The 18,605-nt window shown below is 43.0% G+C and overlaps 1 protein-coding gene across 1 annotated transcript in view; it reads right to left on the bottom strand.

The window, feature by feature from the left end:
* Positions 1-2,756: 2,756 nt before the first annotated feature.
* Positions 2,757-18,605, bottom strand: part of LONP2 (lon peptidase 2, peroxisomal) — a 111,845-nt gene continuing 95,996 nt past the window's right edge. The window contains exons 12-15 of the mRNA XM_004744122.3: positions 17,862-18,004; positions 6,977-7,184; positions 6,371-6,561; positions 2,757-3,176 (exon numbers count right to left, since the gene is read on the bottom strand). Of these exons, the coding sequence (XP_004744179.1) occupies positions 2,955-3,176; positions 6,371-6,561; positions 6,977-7,184; positions 17,862-18,004 (764 nt within the window). The 3' untranslated portion in view covers positions 2,757-2,954. The remainder of the gene's footprint in view (positions 3,177-6,370; positions 6,562-6,976; positions 7,185-17,861; positions 18,005-18,605) is intronic.

Raw genomic sequence — 18,605 nt, 5'->3', positions numbered from 1 at the left:
GTTCACCAAAAGTCCTAGTGCTCCCCTGCCAACCCCTACCCCTGGAATTTGTTACAGGAAAGTTTGCCTCCTTTCAGTGGTTCTAACTGGAAAGTAGGAAGTCAGCCTGCTCTACTCTCAGCACTTGATTACCTCACAATGTGAATGGCGCTCACCTTGTATAGGGAGAGCCTGGTGGTAGACGTCCTAGTCACTGGTCCAAAGATGGGAATCCAAATCCTCTGCATTTCAAGCAGCCACTGTCAGAGATGGCACTGGAAATGAAACCCATTTGCATTCCCACTCTTATGAAGAGAATCTGTGCTATGAGCAAAATGCAAGTCTTGACCAATGTCAAGAGGAGGAAAGAGGGAAATCGTTCTGTTCTGCTCAGTACATACACTTTTTTGCCCGCTCCATCCCCATTAAAAAAAACAATCAGGTCTGTTTAGTAGCCTTTAAATACCACTCATATAACCAGGAGACCATTTTTGTAATCACAGATTTATAAACTGATGTTAAATATTTTATGATCAATCACTAAGATGCCATTTTTCACTATAATCAAAAACACTAAAGACCTCTGCCCCTGACACGGTTATCGGTAAGGTTCAAACAAAAGAGGCGGAGTCCAGTAAAAAACATGTATGTTTTAAGCAGACAATATAGAATTTCTTAATTACCAAGACACTTAAAACTTTATTTAGTTTTAATACGTGAGTTTTTAAAGCTCATTGATAAAAGGCATGTGGAGGAATGGTTAAATACATTCCAAGGCTTCACCTCTAGTCCTACTTAACAATTTCTGAATTAACATTTTCAATAAAAAACCCAGCTGGCTCTGATACAAAGGGTGTTTGGAAACACTTGAAACAATGCTGGGAAAAGATACACCACCAGTTATTAGGGAAATGCAAATCAGAATCAAGAGCTGCTACTTAACTTACCATGAGGATGGCTATTACCAAAAAGGAAAAGTGGTGGCAGAATGGAGAAAGTGGGGTCTTTTGTGAATTGCTGGTGGGAATGGCTAATGGTACAGCAAACACTGTGGAGGACAAGTTTGGTGGTTCCTCACAAAGTTAAGCACAAACTCATCCTACGAACAGCAGCTCTGCTTCTGGGTATATGCCCAGAAGAACCGAGAAGCAGGGACAGGGACCATCGTACATGCATGTTTACAGAACTCTTCCCAACAGCCAAGAGGCGGAGACAACCTAGATCCCCTCGGGTGAACGGAGGAGGTGGGGCATGGCGCACACGTGGACACAGGATTCTGATGCATGTGGTCGGCATGGCTAAACCCTGACAACATGCTAAGCTGAGGTAGGTCACACACAAAAACTTACATGAAGCAGCTGGAACAGGCCAATGGGAAGAGACTGAACAGTTCCAGGGAGATGGGTAGAAGAAAGGGGAGTTCCTGTCCAGTGGTAACCGTTAAGAAAGCTTTGGAGAGAGAGGTGATGGTCATACACCATCGTGAATGTAATTAATATCCCTGATTTATACACTTAATACTGGCCAATAACGGTAAATTCTGCTCTCCTATGCACGTTCCCCCACACACCCAGGGCTCCCTGTGGGCTCCTTCAGAAAGGGCTGCCGGCCGAAGCCTGAGGGCACAGAAGATGCTGTTGCTCCCAGGCAGGCTGGAGTCCCACCTTTTAGTGCATTCTGTTGCTGTTTCTGGGTGTTCAAGGAGGCATTGCAATTCCGGTATGATTCGCTTGCTGAAAATGAACATCATCGTTTCTTTTCCTTCCCTGTAAAGATGATAGAAGTGATAAAATCGTAACAGAGAGAGTCAATGAAATGTTTTTAAATGTCCTGATGTTTGTTCTCCCACTGGCCATAGCAAGCCCCTTATCTGGAGCCCTAGATCGGGATTTGTAATTCCAAAACATGTTCGTATTTTACTAGCAGGTATTTGGGTAACTTGTGGATCCCATGCTCATCCAAGACATTCCAAAGTATTTCTGCCTCTTCTAACATTTTGTAATAAAAGATTGTGTAGTATTATTTTACTGTCATGTTTCACTGTTACTCGTCTTCAGTGACACTGACTTCAGTACTCCTGTTCCATTTTATAGGTAAGGAAAACTAAGTAAGCAGAAGAGCCCGACTTGGTAGTTCTCCCAGAGCCTGGATTAAGTCAGTCAGAGGAGAAGAGAGCAGGGAGTCTACCGGATCTGGGGACTGGCACAGGTGGACAGGGAATAAAGGGGAAGTGACAGGAGTCCGGTAACCAAGCATGGGAACCATCCCAGGACAGACCGCTGTCTCTGAGGAGCAGACTTTTTTTTTTTAAGCTAATGTGTGCTGACGTGAGCCGCTCTGCCCGATACAAATCCTCACGTTCTGCTTGCTACTTCAGCATAAGCAGCAGCCCGTATTGGGGGTGTGCAGACCTCATCCCAGGTTTCACCTCACTTGAATACCTTATTTTCCACAAACACTAATGGTTGGTGTTATTTTCATCTTCATCCCGTGCCCCTGCTATATTACTGTTGTCAGGATCCAGTAACGTCTCCAGGTGACTCTGCTAAGGTAATGGTCTACCCCAAGGGTTCCTGACGCCGACCACATGTCAGAATCATCCAGAGGGCTGACTAAAGCAGATTTCCCGGCTCTCCCCGCAGTCTGATTCAGGTGTGCTGGTGGGTCTTGAGAATTCACATTTCTAACAAGCTCACAGCTAATACTGATGCTTCTGTTCTGGGCACTGATGGGCACTACATCTATTGAGAAAGTAATGATTCCACTGAAGACAGGAATTCAATTTTTATCAATTACTTTATTAAATTAGCATTTCTGTAATCGACACCAGCCACCACTTGAGTGAGATTTGTTACTGCTGTGATCATGTTCACAAATTAGGGACACTTTGCTTACCTCTACCGGCATGAACAAAAAACTTTTCAGTACCTTTTGGCACTTCATAACTTGAAATTCTGAAAAGCTGGGATTTGGGCCTACAATTTGCTATTTAAGAGACCAGGTCTGGTGTTGACAGTAAAGCCCCCATCAAAAGCTGCATTAAGAACTTCATCCAGGCAGCTTGCTGTGACAAAACTTAGATCCTGTCGTACATTGCCCGGGATTTCTTCAAGATCTTTTTCGTTCCTCTGAGGAATAATGACTCGCTTCAGTCCTGCTCTGTGTGCTGCCAGCACTTTGTCTTTAATCCCACCCACCTATAAGGAGAGAAGAAAGTTATTCAGATTTCTGGTCATCCTCAGACTGTGAAAGACCCCTAACTCAACTTTCTTTCACGGCTATTCTTTCACGGCCATTCTGTTATAGCATGAGCTAGGAAAGCCACTAAAAAGGTTAATAAGCTGAATTCTTTATATTTGTGTTCTATTTAATCCTTTTAGTGGGGGAAAATTCTAAACTTTCTGTAGATATGAGCATCTCTTATGTCCATGATTCCTTTTTATACTGTCAGGTTAATATTTATATTCCATTCTGTAAGCAAAACAATCTTATCTATAGGTTGATTCTGGAAAATCACTACATTATTTTGACCACAAATGCCATTCCTACAGAGCTTAGTCATGTGCCAGAATTCTCTCCTTCTGTACAGGTTTAAAGCCATAACCTCTGTGCCACTTGATGAAGGAAAACATATCCCAAATGATAGAGGTTCATATGGTGGTTTTAAAGTATGTCCACAAGGTCCCCTCACAAAAAGGGGAGCCTAATTCTCCCCTTGAATGTGGGCCAGACTTAGTGACTCCTAAGAAACAGTGTGGGGGAAGTGATGCTGTATGACTTTCACACTTGATCCATAAAAAATGAGAGCTGCTGCTGCTGCAAGGTCTGTCTCTGGATCTCTTGCCCTGGAGGTAGCCAGCTGCCATATTTGAGATCACCCAACCGCCTCTGGAGGAGCCCTTCGGTGAGGACCTGGGGAATCCTGCCAACCATGGCCTATTTGCTAGTCAGATGACTGAACAATCTTGGGAGCAGATCCCCAGCTCCAGTCAACCTACAGATGACTGGGACCAGGCCGGTGTCTTGACTGTATGATGGATCCTGAGGCAGATGAGCTCAGCTAAGCCTCTCCTGAATTCCTGACCCACAGAAAAAGAGAATAATAAATATTGTTTTGGGTGGTATGTTCTGAAGCAAGACTCTAAATGCAGCTCTCAGTCACACCCCTCAGAACATGTAAGCCTTGGAGACAGCCCCTCAGAGCGTCCAACCACCTGCAGTGACACTGGCTGTTCCAGGCGCTCCTACACAGCTGTCCTCTGTCAAGGCTCTAACATGTGCAGCTGAGGTACACTTTCAGAGACAAACTGACCCCTCACGTGTATGAAGATGCTGGTCTTTCACATGTGGTTGATGGTAAGGCTGTATATACAAGATTGGATTTAAAATCCTTCTCCATCAGAGTTCTGAAGGTATTGTACATCTGGTGTCACTGATGAGACTTAAGACAGCTTTTTCCTCAGTCATCTGACCAGTCATAGGGATGAAATTTTCTTCTAGTTGGCATAGGCCCTTTCAATCTGAAGATAACTGTCAATTCGAGGAAATGTTCCATTATTTCTTTGACAATTTGTTCTATTCCGTTTTCTCTGTTTGCTAGAATGCCTGATAGATGATCTGTTTGTTTGCTTTTTCTATTTTTTTTTCTAAGCAGTTCTCTATAATTTTAAAACATATGTTTTAAATCCAAGTTTTATCCTCATTCTCTGTTCTTGAACTGTTCTCTCTGAACAGCCAGCTTTAGCAAATCTTTCCCTTAAACACCGTGGCTTTTCACCTGTCTCGTGGAATATTTTTAAAACTAGAGGCTTCCTCAAAGCTGCTGGAGCTCTCCCCTGTGGAGGTGGGAAAGCCTTTACCTGTGTGCTTATCTGCCCTGAAAGCAAGGGATCAAGAAGAAGACCATTTACTCTACAGAGATTGCCATGAATCCCCTGGTTTTGTTTCTCATCTCTGTCCTGCTCCTGTTCTGTGCCTTGTGGCCCTGAGCCCATGCTTTTCCCAGATACCTTCTGGGAAGATCGTTTCTACCTCCAATTCTGTTTCTCCAGCCAGGAAACTATCTTCCAGAAGTTGACTGAATTCTCAGCAGCTGTCTCCCCACTTTTTTTTTTTTTTTTAATTTTACTTATTTATTTGACACAGAGAGAGAGAGAGAGAGAGAGAGAGAGAGAGCACAAGTAGGCAGAGAGGCAGGCAGAGAGAGAAGAGGAAGCAGGCTCCCTGTTGAGCAGAGAGCTTGACTCGGGGCTCGATCCCAGGACCCTGAGATCATGACCTGAGCCGAAGGCAGAGGCTTAACCCACTGTCCACCCAGGTGCCCCTCCCCACTCATTTTTGAGTGTCTGTATTATTCCTTTCACTCTTTGCTTAGTCTACCATCTTGAACTAGGAAGCTGAACAGTTCATGTCAGTAAAGCATTTACATTTCCTTTTAATAGCACAGATAATATTAATCACTATTAACCACGGTATGGTGTCTTGAGATGTAGAAATTCCTGGTAAGGTGAAGAAAAGGGATCAGCCATTCCTTTCAAGTACACAACTACAAATGTATCATACTAACAGGATTTAGAACATGGTTAAATTCTTTACTGAATTTTAAAAATTGGGGAAATGAGAGCAGTTTTAGTGATCTTGACTCGTGATTCTATGATCTACTTTCACAATTACCTCATAAAATAAAGGTGTTCTCAGAATAAAGAACATTTCTTTCTTTTCTCACTTTGCTATAAACCCACCAAAATTCTGTTGTAGACTAGTACTGGTAATCAGTGACTTAAGACCCTAAAAGATGGCTCAAATCTCTGTATTTTTTGTCAGTGTTTTTGTAAGTAGTTCAGAGTATGGAGGGGAGTCCCCAAACCCCATGTATATAGAACTTTTTACAAATTTAGCAATTAGACATGGTTGGTCTTCATTATAGTTTCCATTTTATACTTAATTTTTCCATAAATCTATCAACTACAGTAATCTAAGTTATCTACAGAAGGTTTCACAGGGACTTCAAAAGTTGAGAAGTTAGCCTAAAATTTAAAAAAAAAAATCAGCTGCTATCCTGTTTTACACAGACGTTAACTGGTTAACAATTTACTAACTGGAACAAAATCTCCACTCTTCACCTTAACAGCTGACATTTCTGATGACCAGACTGATCTTTCTTTCCCTCATAAGTCTTCTTTCTTAGTAGAAGGGAAAACATGGGGAAAATTGTCAGATTTTCTTTTATTTGATCAATATTGAAAAATATAAATTAGTTACAAGTATAAAACTTTAATGTGTTTAAAACTAAGGCATATATATATATATATGTATATATGGAAACTACTATTAATTTAGACTTAAAATTAAAAAAATTTAAAACCATATAAATCACTTTCTTCAGACTTACTGGAAGAACAAGACCTCTCAGTGTGATTTCTCCAGTCATGGCTACATCTGAACGCACCAGCCGCCCACTAAAAAGCGAGGCGAGACAGGTTACTATGGTAACTCCAGCAGATGGTCCATCTTTTGTGACAGCACCAGCTGGGAAGTGCAGATGGATGTCTGTGTTGTCAAGAAGATCAAAACTTCCAGAAGCTTAAAAAAGGAAATAAGGGTTTTAATGTAGAAAAATTAAACCTGTTTTCTTTTTGTCCTAAAAAAGAGAATCAAAATGATAAAAATGTTTTGGGTAAATGAATCCCTCAAAATATTAATGGGTGGTACAATTAGAGTGGGGTCTGGATGAACAGTTTGATTCCACTCGAAGCAGAACTGAAAACAAACCCTTGAAAATCGGTTTCTAGTTCAGGCACTAGCCACACATTTCTAACATGGGAACTAGAATTTCTGAGCGTTCAGAATCAAAGGTTTGCTACTTCCCTAAAGCTGTAATTCTTCATTTAGAGCCCATCTTAATCGCTGACACAGAACTGGGAGATGGCTCCCAGATCACGATCCCAAAACTCCTCCCCGCTGAACAGCTGCTGCTCGGCCGGCCAAGGCCACTCACCATTAGTCAGATGGTATTTCTTCGCATTGCTGCGGAGCCAGCTGATCGCAAGATGGGCAGACTCCTTCATGACATCCCCTAGCTGGCCGGTCAGAGTTAGCTGACCTTCGCCATCCATTCGGCTTGCTTCCACGAACATGATTTCCCCACCTAAGGGGGTCCAAGCCAAACCTATTGCCACTCCTGGTTGACTCAACCGCTCGGACACCTTGAGAGAAGAAAAATGATCAGTTCAGTCAACAAGAACCAAATTGCTTTCTGGCTGGCTTTCTGGCCCCACAATGTGCCGCCAGAGCCTATTTCTTCAGTTGAAGCTTCGATTCAAAGTATTTACTACCTCACATGATTTGGAGTCACCACTTACTATGTATGGCTTTCTGCCAGAAGAAAAACCAAACTTCCTGTTTGGCACTGATTTTTACCTTAAAATATGTGTGAATAACTTGGATTAAAGAGCCACATTTAGCTACACATGCCCTAATTTTCAAAGAACAAACCCAACTGTTTTATCTACTTAAATATTTTTATTAGGCTGCGTATTTACACATACTCCAGAACCTAACTTCATTTTAGGTAATCACGCATTTGTTTCAGAAAGCAGAAACCCTTTTCCAAACATACATTTCTTAAATGGCCAAGTGTGAGAAGGCATGTGTTAAAACCCCTAGATTTTACTTCTCTGCCACTTCATTTTCTCTGTCACTGCTGTGGAAACACTATAAAACACGACCCTCACGATGCTCTGGCTCTTTTCCCGTGGGCTCGGAGGCCCACTGTGTGCCCCCACTTGCCGCTGTCAACCGAACGTGTCACTTGCCTGACACCACCCTCCAGGTGAGGAGCCAGTTCATGCAAGTTAGGAAAACACATAAAAAGGAACAGTACAGTTGAAACACAATCACATTAACTTTCATTGTACCCTCTGAGCCTCCAAATTTCTTTTCCTATAGAAGCAGCTATCCCGGTCAGAGGAACTGAGCACAGTGTGTCAACCCATCACTAATCCAAGTATGAGACTTTTCCACCAGAGGTAACTTTCTCACGAAGGAGCAAAAGAACCAACAGTCTGAGTTTCTGGCTAAAGGGCTGTGTGGCTGATGCTTCTTCCTTTTCCATGAGGCTAAGATGGTGAAAATCCCGACTTTTAAAACACTCAAAAATCATGGGTGGCATCCACGAAAGCAAGTGGGCACTTATTTTTAGTGGTAAATCTACTAGCATGTTTTGGAAGTTTGTTTCATATTCAAAAAATTTAATTCTAATTAACTTCATCTGGTAAGTGAGAAGTCCCAGTCATGGTGTTCACAGTTGCCGGGTGTGTACTGGATCCTACCTCCTTGGCTTTGTCACTTGCCCTGTTTCCCTATGTACTTGAGACACAAAGATCGATACGCAGAAGATCAGTACTATTTAAGGAAAACAAAGACACTACTTGTTTGTTTCTAATAAAAAAATCAATTTTCTATACCTTAATGACATATGCTTTGGGTGGGAATTTGCCAGAGGGTCCTGTTCCATATGGCTCTTTTCTAGAACTGAGTGAAATAATCCTAAAGAATTATCCTCAGTACACTGAATCATATGTAAATGTAACAGAAAAAGCCATTTGGCAGAATTCTGTTAGCTATAACAAGAATCATCCTTTTTTTTTACAGCTGAATCCTCAAAACTCATTTGTCAGAATAATATCAAAAATGTCTCTCAAGAATCAGGAGTAAGGTGCTTGTTGACTGCTGTGTCGCTTCAAGAAACCAAGCCAGTTTTCCAACTCTCCATCTGCTGGGGAGGCTTGGTACTCTGGGTAGAGCTAAGTGGTACACTGTTCACTGCAACGATGGAGGGCAGAAGCATCCACGCCCGCCAGCACTTTATTCTGACTTGATGGCTAAGTGTTTTCATATTAACCTGAAGATGGGAAAATTGCAAATCCATGATTTAACTAACATACAGGAGGGAGAACTGAGGGGCCTGATTACCAGCGACCCAAGAATCTCTGTGATTAAGGCTAACAGCTGTTACCTAAAAAGGTAAGGGATCTTTAATTCTTAGATTCTTAGACTTGGAAACATAGTGTTTTGTTTTGTTTTTTAAAGATTTTATTGATTTGGGAGAGAATGTGCTCCCATATGAGTGTGTGTAGGGGGTGGGGAGGGCAGGCAGAGGGCACAAAGGGGAGGGACAAGCAGACTTCCTGCTGCACAGAGAGCCCAACATGGGGCTAGATCCCAGAACCCTGATCATGACCTGAGCCAAAGGCAGATACTTAACTTGACTGTGCCACCTAGGCATCCCATCATACTTTTTCTTTTTTTAGAGTTTCCTTTACATGTAACACTCTAATAAGTTACATACACAAGCATTCATGGTAGCCGTTAAAGACAAGGCTGCAAAAACTGAAAGCCATGCATTTCTACTTTCTACTGAAAGGCATGCATTTCTCTTCCTTCTAACTTGCTTAAAAATTTATCTTTTGTTTAAAGGTTCTATGTTTCAGCTAGACCCAAAGGAGAAGTATTTTCTCCCATTTGGAAGGCTGCTTTAAATCATTTAGACTTTTTTGAGTTACAGGAACTAGTCTAGAATTGTAGAAAAGTAAGGCTGTTATCTCCCCCTCCCCCTGCCCAATCATTATAAAGTGAACTGTAGTAACAATGATTAACATTTGAAAATTTCCAGTTTTGGGGTGCTTGGGTGGCTCAGTCGGTTAACCATCTACCTTCAGTTCAGGTCAGGATCCCAGGACCCTGGGGTGGAGCCCCACATTGGGTTCCCTGCTCAGTGGGGAGCCTGCTTCGCCCTCTGCCTCTCCCCCAGGCTCGTGCTTCCTCTTGCTTATTCTCTCAAATAAATAAATAAAATATTAAAAAAAAAAAGAAGAAAGAAAGAAAGAAAAAAGAAAATTTCCAGTTTCAGAAAGGGTATATTCCTGACAATACAGACCACTGAAAACTGTCTACACACCAAGTTTTCTAGACTCTCAAAGGGCAATAAGTGAAGCTGTATGTATAATGCTTTGTGACGTAGAGCTAAACATACCAAGATGGTGGGGCCTATGAGCTAGCCATTAGGAACAGGCCAAAGAACTCATCTCATTCTGCTTCCTGTCTTCAAGCAGGAGAGTTTCATTCTTATCACTCAATTAAAAACCTCCATGAACTATCAATATCAATACACATAATACTTTCTCCATATTCCTTTATTTATCTACTTGAATATTTATGCTACTATGTAAGACCCTTCATTTCCAAGTGGAAATGTAAGCTTTAGTTTACATTTAGTTTAGGAGATGCCTTGTTCTTCTTTTTCAAACTAAGTAACCCAGTGGAATTATAGTTTCCTCGTACAGTTCATCTTCCGGCTCTCACAAATTTTGTGTTTGTCATCTCGCTTCTTCAGACTCCTCAGGGGAGTGCTTGTTTCCTGTTCTGTGTGCAGCTTCCAGCCATCTTAGCCCCTTCACACAGAACAATTTGTATCTCAGAGCACTCCTTAGAAAGGGATTCAACACAGTAATATCAAAACTGTGTTTATCAGTACTTTGCCGTCAGTTTCTAACTACACTACAGGTCTGCTGTATTAGCCAAGACAGGCCTTGGCTCGAAGCTGAGAATGCTTTCCCCGCTAGATGTCAAAGTGGAACACAAGCATCCTAACTCATTTGGTCATTCTATTTCCCACAGGGACAGCCTTGTACCTCAATTTCCTTATCTGCTAAATCTTGTTTAAAGAAATGGTTACTTTCTGCTGTAATAATTACATCAGTCATGGAAATCAATCGCATAAATATGCAGATTGAATGAGTGTTGAAAATATTTAATGAAAGACCTAATGAATAATAGAATCTCCTGGGGCGCCTGGGTGGTTCAGTTGGTTAAGCATCTACCTTCAGCTCAGGTCATGATCCCAGGGTCCTAGGATCAAGCCCCATGCTGGGCTCTCGGCTCAGCAGAGAGCCTGCTTCTCCCTCTCCCTGTTGCTCCCCCTGCTTGTGCTCTCTCTGTCAAACAAATAAATAAAATCTTGAAAAAAAAACCCCATGTCTTCTAAAGTCTAGTTCATTCTTAACAGTTCGATGGTAGCTGCGCTGAAGGAGCATTTGTGTACTAATCACTGCAACTTCCCGCCGTTCATCCTCCTTGGTTAACTGGAAGGAGCGGTAACTGACTGAAACAATACGTACATTCAGCTCCGTGACCGTCCCAAGCCTCGGTCAATGCTCACAGGTTTAGTACCTTGTTATTTACTACCGTGGCCTCATGAGAGGGATCAAGGGTTTTACATCCATTCGACAGTGCTTTGCCGAGCATCCTGGGCTGGGTTCCATTATAGCTCACAGGGACATAAAAGCGAATACCTCTTGGAACTGACAGACTACTTAAGAACATTAGATAAAGGCACGATTCTACTCCAGCATGGGGAGACAGCAGGGTCTGTACCGAGTGCTTTCATCTACAGAGCCCTGAAGAGGCATGGATCCTGTCTGGGGAGCAGGGACAAGTGTCACAGAAGAGGCTGAGCAGAGTCTTAAAATATGAGTAAGAGTTGGCTGGGCAGAAAAGGTCCAGGAAGCCATCCTGAGATAGAGGGCAGCAGGTGCCAAGGACTACAGACACAAGTGGCCTTCTTTCCAGGGGCAAACAGGTACCGCACCGAATGTGCAACCTGAACCATCAGGTGGCCGCGGGACGCGCACAGGCTCATCAGCAGTGACGCTTACACTGTGAACTGGTTTCTTTTCATTCTCCTACCAGGCTGTCACGAGCAGTTATCCACCTGCCAACTTCTTTCAAGTCTTTGTACTAAGATCCTAAGCCTTGAGTTCATGACTATTCGATTTTTCTAGCTGTAAATTTATTTCCACAGCGTTTAGAAAAGAGCAGGTCACATCCCCTTCGCCTGGCAGGGTGCTGGGGTCGACCACTGTCCTCTCTCAAAGCCATGTTAAAGAGCCGCGGTCTGGCCTGCCACTGCACCACAGAGAGCCAGCTGCTTTCGGCCCCTTTCAGTAGAGCCTTTTCTTGGCAAAATCAGTTCATGGTGGGGCACCGGGCCAAGCCAAGTGTGCAGTGTGGGTGCCGGATAACATGGGCACGTGTGGCCCAGCAGGTTTAAATGGAGCGGATGGGGGAATTTACCACCATAATTCCTGTGGGCATTTCACTAGTGTTTATACTCTGCCCATTTCCAGCACTTGATTTTATCTGTTTGAGAGGCAAGCACGCTGATGGAATCTCCTGGAATTCACCTTTGGATGCGTTTTATTCAAGATGCATTTATTTATTTTTTATTTTTAAAAAGACATTTATTTATTTATTTGGGCAGAGAGTGAAAAAGTGTGAGTAGGGGAGAGGGGCAGAGAGGAAATGAGAGGGAAAAGCAGACTTCTCACTGAGCGTGGAGTCCAACACAGGGCTCAATCTCCCATTCCTGAGATCATGACTTGAGCCGCAATCAGGAGTCAGCATGTAATGGACTGAGCCATCCAGGCGCCCCTATTCAAGATGCTTTTAAAAATATGCAGGTCTATCTTTTTCCCCTTAATATTACTATTTTTTAAGGGCAGTGACCTCTGGATAAGGACTTTTCATACACCACCGCAGGAGGCCAATGCTAAGACGTTAATACAAAATGTGCATGGGATCAGGACTACTTAGAAAACAGGATCTCAGGTCTGGCGGGCCGGACAGCACACAGACACTTAGGGCATGGATGACTGCTTTTCTGAGGCTGAAAATTGAATTTATCCTGCAACGACTAGAGCTGACCTGTTCTTCTGATTGTGTCACTACAGTTATAATCTGTGAGTTTAAGCCTGTTACCCCTGGAGATTTTTGGTCAACTCCAAGACTGGCCAGCTAGGATACGTATCCAGTGATGTGGAGGTTTCTCCTGCTTTCACTAGGATGCAAATGACAACTGTAAGATTCTCTTTTCACCCTAAGGATGTTCATGTAACCAACCAATAAAAGAAATTACAACTGAGCTGACATTAACGGCAATCTCCTGACTGACCAGATCAAATAAGATCCAGTATTTGATTCCTGTGCCTTTCCTACTTTCTCTGTTGCTAGATGTGGCCCTGACCCCGTGCTTCTGAGGAAGTACTCTCGGTACTAGGTGCTGTGGTCGCGTGAGCAGCATGACCGATGCCCAGGTGGCTACGGACACCCGCACCCACACCCACTCCTTCCCACCTTCTCTCCCAGGGCTGGAGAGCTTTCCTTTCCTTTCCTTAAAGTGAGTTTAACTGATCTTGTCTCTTTAGGAAATCCCACTGTATGGAAAAGGGGACATGATACTATTCCTAAATGTGAAATCTAAACTAAGTTCCTAGAACTCTTTTTTCAACCTGTTTAGGGAATTCTAAAGGGAAAAAGAATGTGCCTTCTTACCTTTGTTCCTCACTGGTAGTTAGCTAGGTCAGTCATACTTTAGGCACTAACATTTTTGCAGACTCATTTTGAAGAGAGTGAAGAAGAGTTAGAGGTGGTGAAGACTATTAAATGCAGGTAAAAAATCAGGACTACAAAAACAATTAAAAACAAGGTTTTTTGCTGTTGTTATTGTTGTTGTTGTTTTGTGATCAGGGATGTTAATTTTTAGAGAGTAAGGCGCTTGCAGGAACTAGCACTTGTTCATTTTTTAGCATGTACCAGGTCCTGCGGTGGGTGTTTTGTATTCATCAACTCACCCAACCCTAAAACCCATCTATCTAAACACATACATATCATTAGCCCCAACACATCCCACTCAAGGAGGCTGGGTTTATCGCCTGCTGAGTGAGAGGCCTCCTTCTTCCTCCCTTCTAACCCCTGCTACAGCGGCAACCGGTTCCCCCACCTCCATTCCCTCCTCACTATTTTCTGCTTTCAAAACACCCCTCCCTTCCCCCCCGCCCCCCTGCATCCTGCTATCATCCAAGGTATCTGCAGCGAACAGCTGCTCCGCAGCTACCTGGCTTCTGTGCTCTCTGAACAGCTCCTCAATCCCAACAACGGTTTCCTCGCCTCAACTCACCCACTCTCTCCCAGGTCCTTCTCACAAGCAGAAATCCCACCACCTCTGATGGAGATCTGAATTCGAATGCTCCTACCCCCGATGATGTTCTTATCCCTCTAGTTCACTGGTCTTCAAGATCATCAATGCTGCCACCTTCACATTCTGCACCTGCTCTGTCCTGGCTTCACTTCTCTCCCGGGGCAATGAACAAGCCTTTGTTCCATCATTATAACCATTTTCTTGTAAATAACTCACTACTCTTGCCCCTTTCCTCATTATACCCCAGAAAGGGTATCCTCTGCTGCACAAGGCTTCATCTCTGCACACTGTGGGTCCCCTCCCAATTCACCTGCCCAGAGACTTTGTTCCCACTGTTTCTCCAGCAACAGTCTGTCCCACTCTCTACTGGACTGTTGTGATCAGCACACAGACCTCCCCTTGCAAACATTCTCCCTGTGGTCCCCACACTCCCTTCCAGCCACTTCATTTCTTTGCACTAATTCACAGCCAACTTCTGAAAAGAGGAGCCTACACACTGCTTCCTCTCCTCCCATTCTTCCTTCCACACATCCCCAAATCTCCTATGCCCGCAACTCCCCTCTCAAAGGTCACCGACCTCCACATTATCAAAGCAAATACACAAACAGCAAACACATTTGGACGTTCCCTCCTTCTAGAGGGTTTCCCTCTTTGCTCTCATGGCAGCATAAAACCTGTTTCCCTCCAGCCGCCTGCTTGTCACTTTGAACTTTCTCTCTTTTTCTGAGAGCTCCGCTTCTTCTCCATGACCCTGAATGTTGGCATTTTTCAGGGCCTCCCTCAGGCTACCAGCTCTTCTGTGTATGCTTTCTCCTCTGGTGACTTCAACATCTCTGCGACTTGAAATATCCTCTGTCTTCCGACAATTCATGCCTCCACCTTGGACCTCACTTCTGGGTCACAGGCCTATGTGTCCATGTCTCCTTTCCCGTGCCTCAAATGTTTCAAACTTAGTATGTTCACCATCCCACTCTTTCCCAACGCAGTAAATGGTACTGCCACACGAAAATCCTGTTGCTCCCTCCAGAAACGCAGAAGTTCCTAATAACTGTTTCCTTTGTTCCCCGTATGTACACTGTCAGCAAGCCCAAGTCTACCTCTAAACAATGTCTCAGATGGCGCTGGGGCAGTGATCCCCCCAATCTCCGTGCCACGGGCTTGTCTTCCTTACAGCAGCCATCTCAACTTACAGTTATGGGCTAAAATTATCTTCTCTATGAAAGTGAGCATCATGAAGGGAGAGATCATACCTTGCCTGTTTACTACTGTGTTGGCCTGCAGATCCCTAATAAGTATCTATTGAGTGAATGAAACTCTTTCTAGAAGAAATGACAGACCCTAGACTTTTACTTTTATGGACAATATAGGCATTTAAACCAAAAAAGGGGCCTTACAACCTCAATCACTTCAACACGTACTCCAACATTCCTAGTACAATTTCTCTCCAGACTTTTTTACCCAGGAGCACAGAAGAAGAGTGACGAAGGTTGGCCATGGAGCATTCTTTGTGAGAATGGAGTTCCCAGGTGTGCCAGTGCTTTATCTGCCTCACATGAGAAACAGATTACAGCTGTGGAGTCAGTCAGGCTTGAACCATATCTCCATTCTGGCAAAAGCTGGGTCTTCTTGCAAGTTATTTAAATGTTCTAAGCCTGTTTCCTCATCTGTTCTTGTAAAGCTGCCATGACTGAAGATTCAAAGATGTGTCACTTGTTAGAGGGTCTTCCATGGTGCCTGATACCTAACAGATAACACACAAAAAGTGGCCAAGAATCCCAGGCCAACTTCTCCCATTCCAAAGAACAGAACTATGCTGGTAAGAGTACAAATATGAATCTGATGTGGAGAGATCTTTTTTTTTTTTTTTTTAAACTGCCATCCTTTAAGCCACTCTGTTTTTTGCAGGGAAGGGAAGGAATTAGCTTGGTTGAACAGGGTATTGGAGAAGAGAGAGAAAGAATAGTGGACTTGCCATCACCTGGTCTGAGCCTGAATACTGGCTTCACTATTTGCACCTTGTATGAATTTGCAGGACTCATTTAATCTCTTCAAGCTTCTTCTTGGATATAAAATGGAAGACTCCAGCACAGTGATGGCCCTCAGGGACAGTCAGACGATACCAAAATGTTTCTCAGAGATGCCAAAGCTCAGGTGAAGGTGATCAAGCAGCTCGGGGCCGATGGTTCATCAGACCACTGGAGATAGAGACCGAATCCCCAGGCTACAGGGTGAATTCTCTCAAGTGTGGAAAAGATGAACAAAATGTTCCAAACTCCCAAACATGTCTCGAGACCTTGTATTCTAAGATGTTATTTATAAAAGGCAAAAGGCTACTAGACTCTACCTTTCAGATTCATGTTGGCAAAAAGTGCTCAGATGCCCATAGGAAAATGAGTTTCTCCAATGATATCAAACAGAGCTGTTAAGCAGTGTTTACAAAATTTCTCATTTCTCATTCTTTTGGTTCCTTTTTTGCCAAAGCTCTAAGAATGTCAACAATGCTTGCAAATCTAAAAGCGGCAGAAATGACTGGGAGAGAAGGGGTATATGCAACAGAAACATGCATCAGTCTTTGGTTGTTATCTGTTGCTCTAACTTGAATTCCCAAAGAACTGCTGGAACGTACTGTTCCAGAAAGCTTAGCAAAATAGCCCATTGGAAATGCAGAAGTCAGAACCTGTTTTTTCTTCTTCACTCTCAAAACCACTGCATTCTTACAGAACAGAAAAGCAAGTTTTGCTCACTTTCTCAAGCAAGGAAAAGTTTTGCCCCATTTCTTACAACACTTCAAAATTTAAATCCATGACATCTTAAGAATTCAAATAACCAATTTGTCTGATTCTACTGTTCAGGATCAGATTCACTGTTGGGAGTAAACAAGTTCTATTCTTGTAACAGAGTTTTGTAGAGAGGCTCATTAGCTTTAATGACCAGCTCAGAGTATAAACAGATAAACAAGATTGGTTTGGGACCATTTTTCCTCTCCACAATTTTAAGACTTGAGGAAAACCACATCTACTGGTAGTGATTTTGAATGTCAGAGGGAGAGATTATCTTCTGTATAATTTATCAGATTTACTCTTCTGAAAATCATTTTTTTCTTACACTGATAGGAGGGGATGGTAAAGCTTCTGAAGGAAGATGCTATGTTCAGTAGTGTAACAAAAATTTTTTCTAGTCACTGACCCTTGCTAGCTCATAGAAGAATCCTATGGAATGTATCAAAATGCCTCAGCAGACATAGACTCAATACCTTTTTCCATCTAGCTGCCTCAACTAAGTCCTGGGGCTTAGGCCTTTCTGACTGGACATTCTGTCGTGAGGGACGGGGAGAAAAAAGGAAATAGGGCCGCACGGCTTTAACCCAAGGAGCTATTAGCAATGAAATGACAGATTTCCAAAGATGCAGTCTCTGTCTGCAACAGGGCAGTCAGAAGTTAAAGCTAGGCTCATGTTTGCAGATTATTTTATACTTAGGTTGCTTTCTTGCCTCTGTCCCCCAAGACTCTGACAGCACACACAAAAAATCTGTAATTAGGAATTAATGGGAATATAGAATTTCTAAGGAGGAGAGTCAGAGACCCTGTTCTTAGAATGGAACTGGAGAACAAGAGAATAAGATCAGACTGAGTTTCCAGAAGAGGATGAGGCCAGGTTTCTGGCTCGCTGCAAAAGCCTTACTTACTCTCACACTGGGCACTAAAATTCAATACCTTGCAGAAAACAAGTTTCCAATCTCCCGACAAAATTCAGCCTCCCAAACCACCCAGTTCTGACTCTCCTCCAATCTGTGAAGCAGCGATCAGAGTAAATTGGAGGCCATAAACAAAGAAATGAGAATAGTCACCTCCATTTCATACATCGGGGGCCCAAGGATGTCTTTCAGAGCATGGAAATCAATCAAAATCGGCATTTCAGGTGGCAGGGCTAAGTCCGGAGTATCGCTGATAGATTCAGGTTTTGCCTCTTCTAAAATGTGTTCTCTGCAACCTAAGAGAGAAAAATGTGTTTAGAATTCTCAGAGATTGGCAGGTTTGAAAATTCCTTAGTAATATACATCAAACAGAAGCACAGAGGGCTTGAACAGATTAGTCACCTTTGTATGTTTATTCAGGCACAAAAATTTACCTTGTGATCTGTGGAACTCAGGAGAGATTCTATCTTTCAAGAGCCCCCAAAGGGTGATATAATGCACCGTCTTGTTCATTTTTTCTTGTTTGTTGTCTCCCCCTCCCACTGCACATAAGCTCCAGCAAGACACGATCTTGCCTGTCTTCTTTTTTAACCCTTATATTCTTAAGCTGTGAACAATGCCTGGCCCTGCTCAACCTTAGAGGGCAGATACTGAAGGGTCACCTGAAATAGATTACCTTGTATAATTCTGTCAGAGCAATGGAACACAAAGCTTTCAACTCTCTTTCAGAAGGGTCCCATCAGGTGTCCCATTTCCTGACAGGCAGCAAGAACTTGCATACAACAGATACCCATATAAGCAATGCTTATATGGTTATCATTTTCCAATAAATAAGCATAACTGGCAGTGCCAGGGTAAAAGCATATGAAGCCTGGTCTGAGACCCCCTTTAATAATA

This window comes from Mustela putorius, unplaced genomic scaffold (assembly GCF_011764305.1).
Source record: "Mustela putorius furo isolate JIRA1106 unplaced genomic scaffold, ASM1176430v1.1 tig00000174_pilon_pilon_pilon, whole genome shotgun sequence".
NCBI lineage: Eukaryota > Metazoa > Chordata > Mammalia > Carnivora > Mustelidae > Mustela > Mustela putorius.
This window is presented reverse-complemented; position numbering and strand designations above follow the sequence as displayed.